At 39.7% G+C, this 12,694-nt stretch overlaps 1 protein-coding gene across 11 annotated transcripts in view; it reads left to right on the top strand.

Annotated features, from left to right (window-relative positions):
• GTDC1 (glycosyltransferase like domain containing 1) overlaps window positions 1-12,694 on the top strand; it is a 348,183-nt gene that overhangs the window by 275,598 nt on the left and 59,891 nt on the right. For all 11 annotated transcript variants that reach the window (XM_074363601.1, XM_074363598.1, XM_074363595.1 and 8 more), the window contains one exon: window positions 12,457-12,694. This exon is cut by the window's right edge and continues 95 nt beyond it. In XM_074363601.1, the coding sequence (XP_074219702.1) occupies window positions 12,457-12,694 (238 nt within the window). The remainder of the gene's footprint in view (window positions 1-12,456) is intronic.

Here is a 12,694-nt window from a genome sequence, read left to right as displayed (position 1 = left end):
TTATCTATTCTACAATTTTGAAATCCCAGTCTATCCCTTCCCACCCTCCACCCCCCTGGTAACCACAAGTCTGTATTCTCTCTCTGTGAGTCTATTTCTGTCCTGTATTTATGCTTTGTTTTTGTTTGTTTGTTTGTTTGTTTTTGTTTTTTAGATTACACATATGAGCGATCTCATATGGTACTTTTCTTTCTCTTTCTGGCTTACTTCACTTAGAATGACATTCTCCAGGAGCATCCATGTTGCTGCAAATGGCATTATGTTGTCGGTTTTTATGGCTGAGTAGTATTCCATTGTATAAATATACCACATCTTCTTTATCCAGTCACCTGTTGATGGACATTTAGGCTGTTTCCATGTTTTGGCTATTGTAAATAGTGCTGCTATGAACATTGGGGTGCAGGTGTCAACCTGAAGTAGATTTCCTTCTGGATACAAGCCCAGGAGTGGGATTCCTGGGTCATATGGTAAGTCTATTCCTAGTCTTTTGAGGAATCTCCACACTGTTTTCCATAGTGGCTGCACCAAACTGCATTCCCACCAGCAGTGTAGGAGGGTTCCCCTTTCTCCACAGCCTCTCCAGCATTTGTCATTTGTGGATTTTTGAATGACGGCCATTCTGACTGGTGTGAGGTGATACCTCATTGTAGTTTTGATTTGCATTTCTCTGATAATTAGTGATATTGAGCATTTTTTCATGTGCTCTTTGATCACTTGTATGTCTTCCTTGGAGAATTGCTTGTTTAGGTCTTCTGCCCATTTTTGGATTGGGTTGTTTATTTTTTTCTTATTGAGTCATATGAGCTGCTTATATATTCTGGAGATCAAGCCTTTGTCGGTTTCACTTGCAAAAATTTTCTCCCATTCCATAGGTTTTCTTCTTGTTTTACTTCTGGTTCCCTTTGCTGTGCAGAAGCTTGTAAGTTTCATTAGGTCCCATTTGTTTATTCTTGCTTTTATTTCTTCTAGGAGAAAATTTTTGAAATGTATGTCAGATAATGTTTTGCCTATGTTTTCCTCTAGGAGGTTTATTGTATCTTGTCTTATGTTTAAGTCTTTAATCCATTTTGAGTTGATTTTTGTATATGGTGTAAGGGAATGTTCTAGCTTCATTGTTTTACATGCTGCTGTCCAGTTTTCCCAACACCATTTGCTGAAGAGACTGTCTTTATTCCATTGTATATTCTTGCCTCCTTTGTCGAAGATGAGTTGAGCAAAAGTTTGTGGGTTCATTTCTGGGCTCTCTATTCTGTTCCATTGATCTATATGTCTGTTTTGGTACCAATACCATGCTGTCTTGATGACTGTAGCTCTATAGTATTGTCTGAAGTCTGGGAGAGTTATTCCTCCAGCCTCTTTCTTTCTCTTCAGTAATGCTTTGGCAATTATAGGTCTTTGATGGTTCCATATGAATTTTATTATGATTTTTTCTAGTTCTGTGAAATATGTCCTGGGTAATTGGATAGGGATTGCATTAAATCTGTAGATTGCCTTGGGCAGTGTGACCATTTTAACAATATTGATTCTTCCAATCCAAGAGCATGGAATATCTTTCCATTTTTTAAAGTCTTCTTTAATTTCCTTCATCAATGGTTTATAGTTTTCTGTGTATAATTCTTTCACCTCCTTGGTTAGATTTATTCCCAGATATTTTATTACTTTGGGTGCTATTTTAAAGGGGATTGTTTCTTTACTTTCTTCTTCTGTTGATTTATCGTTAGTGTAAAGAAATGCAACTGATTTTTGAACGTTAATTTTGTAACCTGCTACCTTGCTGAATTCTTCAATCAGCTCTAGTAGCTTTTGTGTGGACCTTTTAGGGTTTTCTATATATAGTAACATGTCATCAGCATATAATGACACTTTTACCTCTTCTTTTCCAATTTGGATCCCTTTTATTTCTTTCTCTTGCCTGACTGCTGTGGCTAGGACTTCCAGGACTATGTTGAATAGGAGTGGTGATAGTGGGCATCCTTGTCTTGTCCCAGATTTTAGTGGGAAGCTTTTGAGTTTTTCACCATTGAGTACTATGCTGGCTGTAGGTCTGTCATATATAGCTTTTATTATGTTGAGATATGTTCCCTCTATACCCACTTTGGCGAGAGTTTTTATCATAAATGGGTGTTGAATTTTATCAAATGCTTTTTCTGCATCGATTGAGATGATCATGTGGTTTTTGTCCTTTCTCTTGTTGATGTGATGTATTACATTGATTGATTTGCGTATGTTGAACCACCCTTGTGTCCCTGGGATGAACCCCACTTGGTCATGATGTATAATCTTTTTTATGTGTTGTTGGATTCTATTTGCTAAAATTTTGGTGAAGATTTTGGCGTCTATGTTCATCAGTGATATTGGCCTATAATTCTCTTTTTTTGTAGTGTCTTTGCCTGGTTTTGGTATCAGGGTGATGGTGGCTTCATAGAATGAGTTTGGGAGTATTCCCTCCTTTTCAATCGTCTGGAAGAGTTTGAGAAGGACTGGTATGAGTTCTTCTTTTTGTATGTTTGGTAGAATTCCCCGGTGAAGCCATCCGGTCCTGGACTTTTATTTGTAGGGAGGTTTTTAATTGCTATTTCTATTTCCTTTCTAGTGATCGGATTGTTCAAGTGTTCAGATTCTTCTTGATTCAGTTTGGTGGACAGTATGTTTCCAGAAACTTGTCCATCTCCTCTAGGTTATCCAGTTTGGTTCCATATAGTTTTTCATAATATTCTCGTATGATATTCTGTATTTCTATTTTGTTTGTTGTAATTTCTCCATTTTCCTTTCTTATTTTGCTAATTTGTGCTCTCTCTTTTTTCTTCTTTGTGAGTTTGGCCAGAGGTTTGTCGATTTTATTTACTTTTTCAAAAAACCAGCTTTTGGTTTCGTTGATTTTTTCTATGGTCTTGTTAATCTCTATTGTATTTAATTCCTCTCTGATCTTTATTATTTCCCTCCTTCTGCTGCTTTTTGGGGCTTTTTGTTCTTCTTTTTCTAATTCATTCAGGTGGTGGGTTAAATTGTTTATTTGAGATTGTTCTTCTTTTTTGAGGAAGGCCTGTATCACTATAAACTTCCCTCTTAGCACTGCCTTTGCTGTGTCCCATAGGTTTTGAGTGGTTGTGCTTTCATTATCATTTGTCTCAAGGTATTTTTTAATTTCAGCTTTGATTTCCTCATTGATCCATTGTTTTCTCAATAACATATTGTTTAATCTCCATGCTTTCCTATTTTTCTCCTTTGTTTCTCTGTTATTGATTTCCAGTTTCATGGCATTGTGGTCAGTAAAGATGCTTGAGATAATTTCTATCTTCTTAAAATTGTTGAGGTTTCTTTTGTGCCCAAGTACATGATCGATCCTGGAAAATGTTCCATGTGCACTTGAAAAGAATGTATATCCTATTTTTTGGGGGTGTAATGCTCTGAAAATATCCACCAAATCTAGTTTTTCTATTGTAGTATTTAATTTCTCTGTTGCCTTGTTTATTTTCTGTCTGGAAGATCTGTCTAGTGATGTTAATGCAGTGTTAAAATCTCCAACTATGATTGTATTCTCATCAATATCCCCCTTTATCTCTGTTAGTAATTCTTGTATGTACTTAGGTGCTCCTATATTGGGTGCATATATATTAACGAGTGTAATATCCTCATCTTGTATCACTCCTTTAATCATTATAAAATGTCCTTCTTTATCTTTCTTTGTGGCCTTTGTTTTAAAATCTATTTTGTCTGAAATCAGTACTGCAACACCTGCTTTTTTGGCTTTTCCATTTGCATGGAATATCCTTTTCCATCCTTTCTCACTTCCGTTATTAATGAAACAAATGATGAGCAAATTAGTAAGTTTGAATTAAAAAGTTAGATTATTGAATCAGTAAACACAGTTTGGTTCAAAGATAATATGGAGAGTTTACAATTTCTGGGGCTAAGAGACCAAAATAAGTAAGTATAAAATGTCACTACATATGTACAAAAAGCTTTATAAATATAGACATAAACTCATGTTCATATAAAGAGCTTAAATATTTGTTGAATGAATATTTGTTAACTGATTCAACACAGTGACTCATTACTAACTAGGAAATCCAGTGTTACCCAAGATGGCCTTAGGAAAAACTCCGTAAGGGTGGATGTTATGTAAAGGTGCAAGGAAATGGGAAGTTTCCTTAGATTTACTCAGCTCCTCTACACATCATTACCAATACATGTTCTCTCCTTTAATCCTCTAAAGAAATTTACCAAAACAGGTATTATCCCATTTTATAGATTAGAAAATTGAAAATTCAGAGAAATTAAGTGATTTGAATAAATTCACAAATACAGGAAGTGCCAATGCAACCCTGTGTACCAGCACAGCCTGGGCTCCCCACTGTTCAACATGCCCATTGCCTGAGTGGAGTTAATCTTGAAGGTGCTTCACAGAGATGTCTCTCCGCCTGTCCTCCCAAAAGAATCTTTCTCATAGGATTCCTGTAGTACCTGAAATTATCCCATTTGTGATTAGTTCCCTTGAACTAGGTATGGTGCTTTTGAAAAGTGTAATGCATTGAACATGGAAGGTGATGAATACATTGTGGGAATTTAAGATTAGTTTCCAACAAGACCAACAGTGAAGAGCAGGGCATGATTCAAGGTAGATCCAAAGTGGCACTTAGTTCCAGGATAGACTGCAAGGGGATGCATGGTGATGGGAGGGGGGGACAGGGGACCTGGGCAGTTGGAAAGCAGTATAAGGATCTTCCAGAATCTCCAGTCAGTGAAGAGTGGTTAAAGAGAAGGTAGGAAAATAAAGGTTCACTCTTTGCAGTTTAGCCTACAGCTCTGCTAACTGTCGAATTACTATAGCAAACCTTGTATAAATTAGAGGGTTTTGTTGTTCTTAGCTCTTTTGGGGGATGAATGTGAATCATGAGATTTAAGTATACGTATGTTCACAAGGATGGCTCTGGGTTTGATAAACACATGTTGTGGTAACATGCAAGGTAGCTTTCTTATTCTCATACATTGATAAGGACCTAAGTTTTCGGTGTGGGAGGAGTATATTATAAAGGGATTTTATCAAATTGCAGAAGACAAGCATTTCATACTAGGAGGCAGTTAAATTAGCAGTGTATACAATCGAAAACACTTTGAAATTATCAGAGAATGAGGAATTGAGGCATAGTTATTTAAATTAAATAATACTAATTACCTAAACTGTATTGCCCAATGAGGCCGTATAAGTAAGTGGTATAAATAAGGTATATGGAAATGTTTAGATTTTTCAAAAATGATTCTTAGAAATGCTAGTGGGAAATGAATATAAAAGAAATAGACTCATGGGAACAGAACCTGTCTTTTCCTTATGACAGTCATCTATCCCAGCTGTTTAAAGGATAGATATCAGAAAATGATGGACCTTAAACAGAAGAGCAGATTTGGCAGCCTTCAGGAGAAGCCGCTGTTTTCACTAAGTGTGTCATCTCTGGGACCATCCATGGATAACGAGGCCAGTCTGATGACCACAAATCTGCTTTTGGTTTCAAGCATGGAGTTCTCAGGCTAAGAAGTTTGCTTGTTAATTTTAACTGAAACTAGTTTCTGTGGATCCTGTTTTTCTTATCTTGTCATAAAACAGATTCTTCATAGTCCAAGCAAGGTACACTTGCTCAGTATCCTCTCTTAGACTGCTGTCAGTGTTACACGTTGGCTCTGAAATTTTGCACCACAGAAGCTGAAATTTGGTTCTGGCACCAAACTTGATCACCTAAATAACATGGCCGAACCAGCCACGGTGGTGTTGGATGGCTGTTCCCCAAAAGCATGTGTGCTATGTGCATGTGGATTGTGATTGACTCATCTGTGATTCAGATTTGTTCAAGTAATGTTCTGCCAGGAGTTCTTATTGAAACAGCCTTCATAGACATGTGCCATCTATTTTATGAGTATTAGCCCTTAGCCACCTCCAGGAAAGAAAGGCAGTCATCCTACAACCAGCCACCCAAACGTAAGTTGGTCTTTCTGTTTAATGTTGTGATCTTCAAACATCTAGTTTAAATTGTAATAGACTTCCTTGTTTGTGATTCCTTTCTTTAGTGAAGATAGTATGGCAAAAAGTATAAGGGGTAGATGTGTACATGTGAGAATGCTAGATTAAGATCTTTACTTTTAAACTTTCTAAGTTTATATAAATCTGCTTACCATGTAAGTGATGTATTGGACACATGTGGGCAACATGATTTTTTAATTATGTTTGATACTTGCTTATGTGGCTAAATTCTAAAAATGTTAATTTTGCAATTAATTTCCAACACATTTTTTGGAAACAGTGAATAGTTTGAGTTATAAATCACCCAAGAACTTAGATCACTGAATTGCCTGGATGTGTCTTCCTGGTTGGTTTTGGAAACGTTATTTATCTTTGATTCCTATTTCTCTTCTCTTCAGTTCTCAATATGGTTTCTATCCAGGAATCCACAGAAATTGCTGTGATAAAATCGAATGATATTTTTTTCTGCTGTCATCCGTATTAGCCTTGAACCTTGTCTGTTTCTGTTACTTTTTTCACGGAGTCGAGTGAGATCTTCAGACTTGCTTTTTTCTATGGATGTGCGGCCTTGGTGTCTGGCCTTTGGGCTGGGTTTCATCATTTGGAGTGGGAATGCATTTTCCCACTTCTGCCATCCCTACTGTACAAAACACACCACCGCCCATCTGTCTCCCCATGATTTTTAGACTCAGGCTGTGCATATCCCAGGATCTCAAGTCGTGTTTCCCTCTACTTGTTGAATATTAATTCCTAAGGTGCCACTTTGTGTGCGTGCTTGGGGTTTAGGAGGATAGTCCTTGTTCCATTAAGTGCTAAGTTTGAGAAACAATAAATACAATATTTCTCTCGCATAATAGGTGCTAAATAAATATGTACTGAATGAAAAAAAGAATGAATATATTTACCGTACATGCTAGCATGTGCTTTGGGAAGTTCTGTAATGATGACAGATTGAACTTTGTTTAACCCAACATTTCTGAAACTTGTTCTCTCACAAAACCTTCTCTAGTGCAACACCTACATGTTTCCCTGGGACTAGTGCTGCACAAAACACACGCTGTGAAGCCTCAGCCTCAAGGATACAGGGGGGTGGCCACACTGCTCTCCCTGCCCTACACCTGAGCCACGAGGACACACGCTGAGCTTCCACAGTGCCCTCTCTCCTTGTCTGGCCCCCAGGCAGGCCAGTTGCCTTATTCCAGTTGCTCAGGCTCTCTTCTTTCTCCATCCGTTCATATTTGGAATCATTGTTGATCAACTATGCTCTCTGTCTTTAATCATTCACTAATTGAATCATTTTTTTTCACATGCTGTCTTCCAAATCTGTTTTGAGAAGCACAACTTAATAATCTCTGCCTTGGGGACTCTTATCGGTGGGTATTTATGAGATTCTACAGGTTGAACTTACCATCTTAAGTACTTTTTATCAAAATTTCTCAGAAAGACATTTGTGAGTAATGTATTCTGCAGGACATACATTTCAGCCACAACCTTCCCTTCAACAGCACATGAATCCATCTTAATGTCCTGCATTGACTTGGCTTGCTTTATCTTGTTGCCTTCTTCTTGACTACCTGTGTTGGTCAGCTAAACATACCCTAGCTTCTTATCTTCTGCAGACCTAGGCTAAGGTGCTAGAGCATTTCCTTTGCTTACCGTCAGTCTTAACATCAGTTTAAGCTCCTCTTAAATCTTGTCTTTTTGGACTGATCTGAATAAGGCATTTGGCCATCCGTGCAGGTCCAGCTTTAGGTTTGTGTTTGGAGGTGGGTGTTTGGGGAAGCAATCACAAGTAGGTCTGGAAAGAGCTTATTCCAGCTGTGTCTTTAAACATCACTCAACATAGTACTGGGGTTTTGTGGCAGTGCCTCTGGACCCACATTGCGGGACTGAGGTTGGGAGGAAGGAGAGGTGTTTGAAAGGAGAGATGGAGGGGGCGCGTGGTTCTACTTTTGTTTCAAAGATTGACTATTGGTTGAAAAAAGTTAGGGGGTGGGGTCCCATTGCTAATAGCAGATTGGAAATGATTACAGTAATCAGAATCTTTCTAAAAGTAAAAATAGGTTTTAATAGGGCTTCTGAGAGATTCTGAAACAGGAAGGACGTTCTGTGAGGAAGGTGGGCAGTAGCGTTTCTTAAGGAAAAATCAGGGGGATGATTACATGGCAAACCTGGCATCTGCTCTAAAAGGCAGCGCACTGGCTTCCTTCTTTCTTTTCTGTTTTACTCCTTACCTCAGTACCTTTTCTCTTCTCATTAGCACCTCCACCAGAGTTGGAGCTGGGGAGGAGAAAGGAAATGTTCAGGCGTGTACCTATTTGCACAGTTACTTCATTGAATTAACGCCAGGACAGTGCAAACATTCTGTCCAGTTCTATAGAAAAGCCAGTACCACCCCATCGCTAAGGTATTGTTTGCTTTTTTAGCATAGAACTGTTTATTGCCAAGCTTCTCTTAGCTGTACATTACAAATAGCGTCTGATTAAGAATGTTCTGGATGGGTTAATTAGTGTGGTGACTATTATTAAGCAAACTGCTTGTTAGTATTATGCCTATTTGATCTTGGTATTGATGTGAAGTAATTGACCATAGAGCTACATTTAGAAAAGCTGGAATAAAGTTTTTTGATTTCTATTATGGCAATAAATTGTTTATATTAAACATGTCTATGAAAATGTGAGTGTCATGGCACAGAGAATCAGAATAGACTGTGTGGGATGGTCGATGAGGATTGTTTTGTTTTGCTTTGCTTTGTTTTTTAGAAATATTAATACATTTGTCCAGCTTGCTTCAAGACCAGCTCTGCTGGTACAAAGTAGTAAAAAAATTATTTCTACTTACTGCTGCGGAGTATATGAAAACTAAAGTAATTTTAGCTCCCCTCACCTAAAGGATGTATTTTCTTTTAGATTGAACTAATTGCCTAAATACTTCTTTGGGTAATAATCACTATATATGTTGATTATTAAAGAAAAATATGATAAGATATTATAAACAAGGAAAGCATAGTATGGAACCACCTTCATTCAAGTACTAGATTATTATCTATGTTGTTTATAGGTATTTAGTCCTGTTCTGTTATTTAGTTTCTCCAGCTATAGCATTTCCATAGGGAATTTATTCCATGAGCTAATAAATTACACCGTCAGGGAGTTTTTCTTGAAATTCAGCTTAAATTTTCCCATTCTTAACTTCATCTCATTACTCCTAGTTATACCTCCTTGTACCCAGCTAAATAATTATTCTCTTTTCTTGGAGACTCCTATTATTCTCCCCTCTAGTTGTCACTTAACCAGGCTATTCATATTTAGCTCCTTTAATCTGTCCTCATAAATCAATTCTTCCATTGCCTTAATCATTATTATTGCTCTTCTAAGAACTCTCTAATTTTCAAACATATACAGTTATCAGGTGCCTCAGATGAAATCAGCATTTGTACAGGATTACAAATGCTCCCTCAGACTTGGTCTCTCCTTCTCTGTACATCACAGTCCATAACCAATGGCATCAGTTTGCTGGTCCATCGGCATTCGTCCTGTCAAACTCCAGGCAACCTAAATAGTCTTTTCCATGTGCCCTACTGCATTCAGGTTTATTTGTATTTTTTCAATTTCATAATATTAGCCAGCTGAGTGTGGGGGTACTGTCCATACTGATAATTCTGCATCGTTCCAAGTCCTTATTCACCACCACCTATCAAGTCAGTCAGCTGCAGCCTGGGTTACCATGGGATTCTGCTCATCTTGGGAACATTCAGGAAAGTGTTGAACAAAAGCAGGTCTAGCACCTTGCCACAGCTAAATTCCTCATCAGTTACCAATTCCCATTGTTTACAACCCTTTAGCCAATCTCCTGTCTCTTTTAATTTACAATTTTGCTCACATGCTGGCCAATATAAATGGGTTTTATGAGCAAGATGGCTCATAATACTGTTTTCTAAAATGAAGATATGTTGTTTCAATGCCCATTGATGTGTGTGTGTGTGAGAGAGAGAGAGAGGGAATCATTTGTGCACTAAGTTTAATTCTATTAAAATCCTTTTTAAGCTTGCTGGGCATTCTTTACCTGACACAAACAGGTTACTTTGCTTGCTTTGTTGTTTTCTGCATGTGTACAGATGTACCTTCTCTAACCATTTGTTCCATTTGTTTAGGAGAAGTTGAAGATATTGTCATAGTCAAATTTTTTGTTGTGTTCAAGGGGAACTTTATTTAAATTGATTTTTAGTTCCTTAGAATGTCATCGGTATTTGAATTTATTTCAGGAAGAAAACTGGTTATTTCCCTTAATAAGTGAGACTTGTGAGATCTAAAACTATAATCTGTGCATGCCCAAGTTTCTGATCATTTTAAGTCAGGAATTAATTGATTATTTTATGAGGGCATACCGAGGGGGTTTGCACCATGCTTTTAGTTTTATCTGTCTATCTGCAATGTCTGCTTCACCTGCTTGAGACAGGGCAGGGGGCGGGGCTTACGCATTCAGGTGATTTTTCTCAAAATGCCTTATGAAACCAGCACAGAAGCCCCGCATCAAGTTTTTGCTCCTGGAATGTAGGGGGCAAACTGTCGCCAGGCTTTCTTTCCAGTCTGCGGTGGAACCCCCGCCATTCCTCCACGTGGCTCAGCAGCCCCTGCCTTCATACTGGCGGAAGCAGCCCTGCTGCCCCTCCTCAGTGACTGTCTCCCCCTGCGCTCCCTTCCCGAGCTCCCTCTCCACCTCGCCTCGCCTCGCCTCGCCTCGCTTCCAGCAGATGGCCTCGTCCAGCGCTTCGGGGTCACCCTAGATTCCACACCTGTTCTCCTCAGCTCTGTTTTTCTCTTCTTCCTCGTTGAAGCTCCATTTAGTCTCTTGTCTGAGGCCCTACTCCCTCCCCCCACCCCCACCCCAGAAGGAATCCTGCCGTTATCACCTTATGGGGTTTTCCTGCTTCCACCTCATAAGACTTTCCTGTTTCTTCAGGATCCTGCTCCCTTCCCTAGCAGTCATCCCCAAGTGAACAGTCCTGTGAATCCCCGCGTGGCCACGCGTCCCATTGGAGAAGACTTGACCCAGCCTCCTCGCTCTCCCTCCCCCTCCCCGCTCCCTCCCCATCCCCCGGTCCCCACCCTCCCTACCCCCCCCCACCCCTACACCCCCACCCCCACCCCCCACCCCCATCCCAGGGGCGCGCACTCCCTGCCCCGCCGCCGCCAAAGCCAAAGCTCCATGTTGCTTTGGTCACTGGAGCACCTCTGCAGTCTTTTCACACCCTTTTTTACAGTTTCAAGAGCTCTCGGTTATGTTTCTGCACATTCTTTAGGCGCTCTTAATTCACCTCACTAGGGTGATGTTACTCTCAGATTTTCTTTCAGCTCTTCCAGATGTCCCTCCTTGCTCTGCTCGCATGGTTCTCCTTCCATGCCTACCTCTTAAGTGCACTTCGTGTCCATTTCCTCACTTACTGCACAGTCCAGGGAAGGGCCCAAGTCTCTGGATGGGTGGCAAGGACTCTGAGAATGCCCTTGTTGTCTGGCCCCAGACTGTCTATCTAGGCCCCGGATCCCAGGACCTGGCCCCAGACTCTTTGGGTTGCCTGTTATTCCCTGAAGAGTTTATGTGGTTTCACCCCCTTTTCTTTGGATCACACTGTCCCCTCAGTCCAGAACTTCCCCCTCTCTGGCTTTCAAAGCATCAACTAAAACATTATTTACGCCTTTACTCATCCCCAAGTCAGAATCACTCTCTAGTTCTCAGCTTTGGAAGCTAGAATGTCTGTACCTGATGTACTGTGTTCCATCCACCACGGGGTAGTTGCTTGGTCTCCTGTCTGTCTCCCACTCTGTGTTTTCTAAGCACTACTGGTTTGCTCCCCAGGACATGGTGAACGCCTCGATTTCATTTTATGTAGATACTTCTATCAGTAAGGAACAGATACTGAACTCTGTATGACAAAGCATTATGGGAAGAAAGGGGTGAGATAGTAATGGAAAAAATATAAAAACATGCTTCAAGAAATATTAGCAAGCAATTCAATTTAAAAAAAATGTCTAGCAGAAATGCCCAGTGTGAATCAATTGTAATAATTGTAGGATAACGAACAAGTATGTCTTGGAAATAAGCACTGGGCTGTGTGGTGACTCAAGAACACAAAGCTCCAGAAAGAAGAGTAAAGGAAGAGTGATAAACCATCGTTCCACTCTTATTTTTTATGGTATGTGCAGTGCAGATTTTATAGCTGCAGAAACTCTTTGGAAACCATTCAAAGACAATCTGGTCTAATTTCAAACTTGAATTTTCCCTTGACGGCTACTGCTTTTTGTACTTTTTCTAGGATGTTTTGTTATATCTTTAGTTTTTTTTTCCCCCTCAGTTTTTGTACATCATCATCATGAGTCACAGAAAGTGACTTTCTGTCAATAGTATTTTCACTAAAAGCACACTGCCTTTTCTTTCTGTAACAGATTCATGCCTGAGCACAAAACAGCCCATTTGCAGAAGATACTCAGCCTTAAAGGAAATGATGGAGCTGCTCCGTCCAGGGCCCTTCCTTTCCAACGGGAGCAGAGGGGTTGGGAGAATGCACTGAAGAACTTTGATTCAGAGTCTGGGCCCTGTGGTGCTACACAGCAAGAAAACCTGTGTAGCTCAGTAAGTCAGGAGCCATACTTGAAAACGTTCGACGCACCAGATCATTCAAGA

The sequence above is a fragment of the Camelus bactrianus genome, chromosome 5, assembly GCF_048773025.1.
Source record: "Camelus bactrianus isolate YW-2024 breed Bactrian camel chromosome 5, ASM4877302v1, whole genome shotgun sequence".
Lineage (NCBI taxonomy): Eukaryota > Metazoa > Chordata > Mammalia > Artiodactyla > Camelidae > Camelus > Camelus bactrianus.
This window is presented reverse-complemented; position numbering and strand designations above follow the sequence as displayed.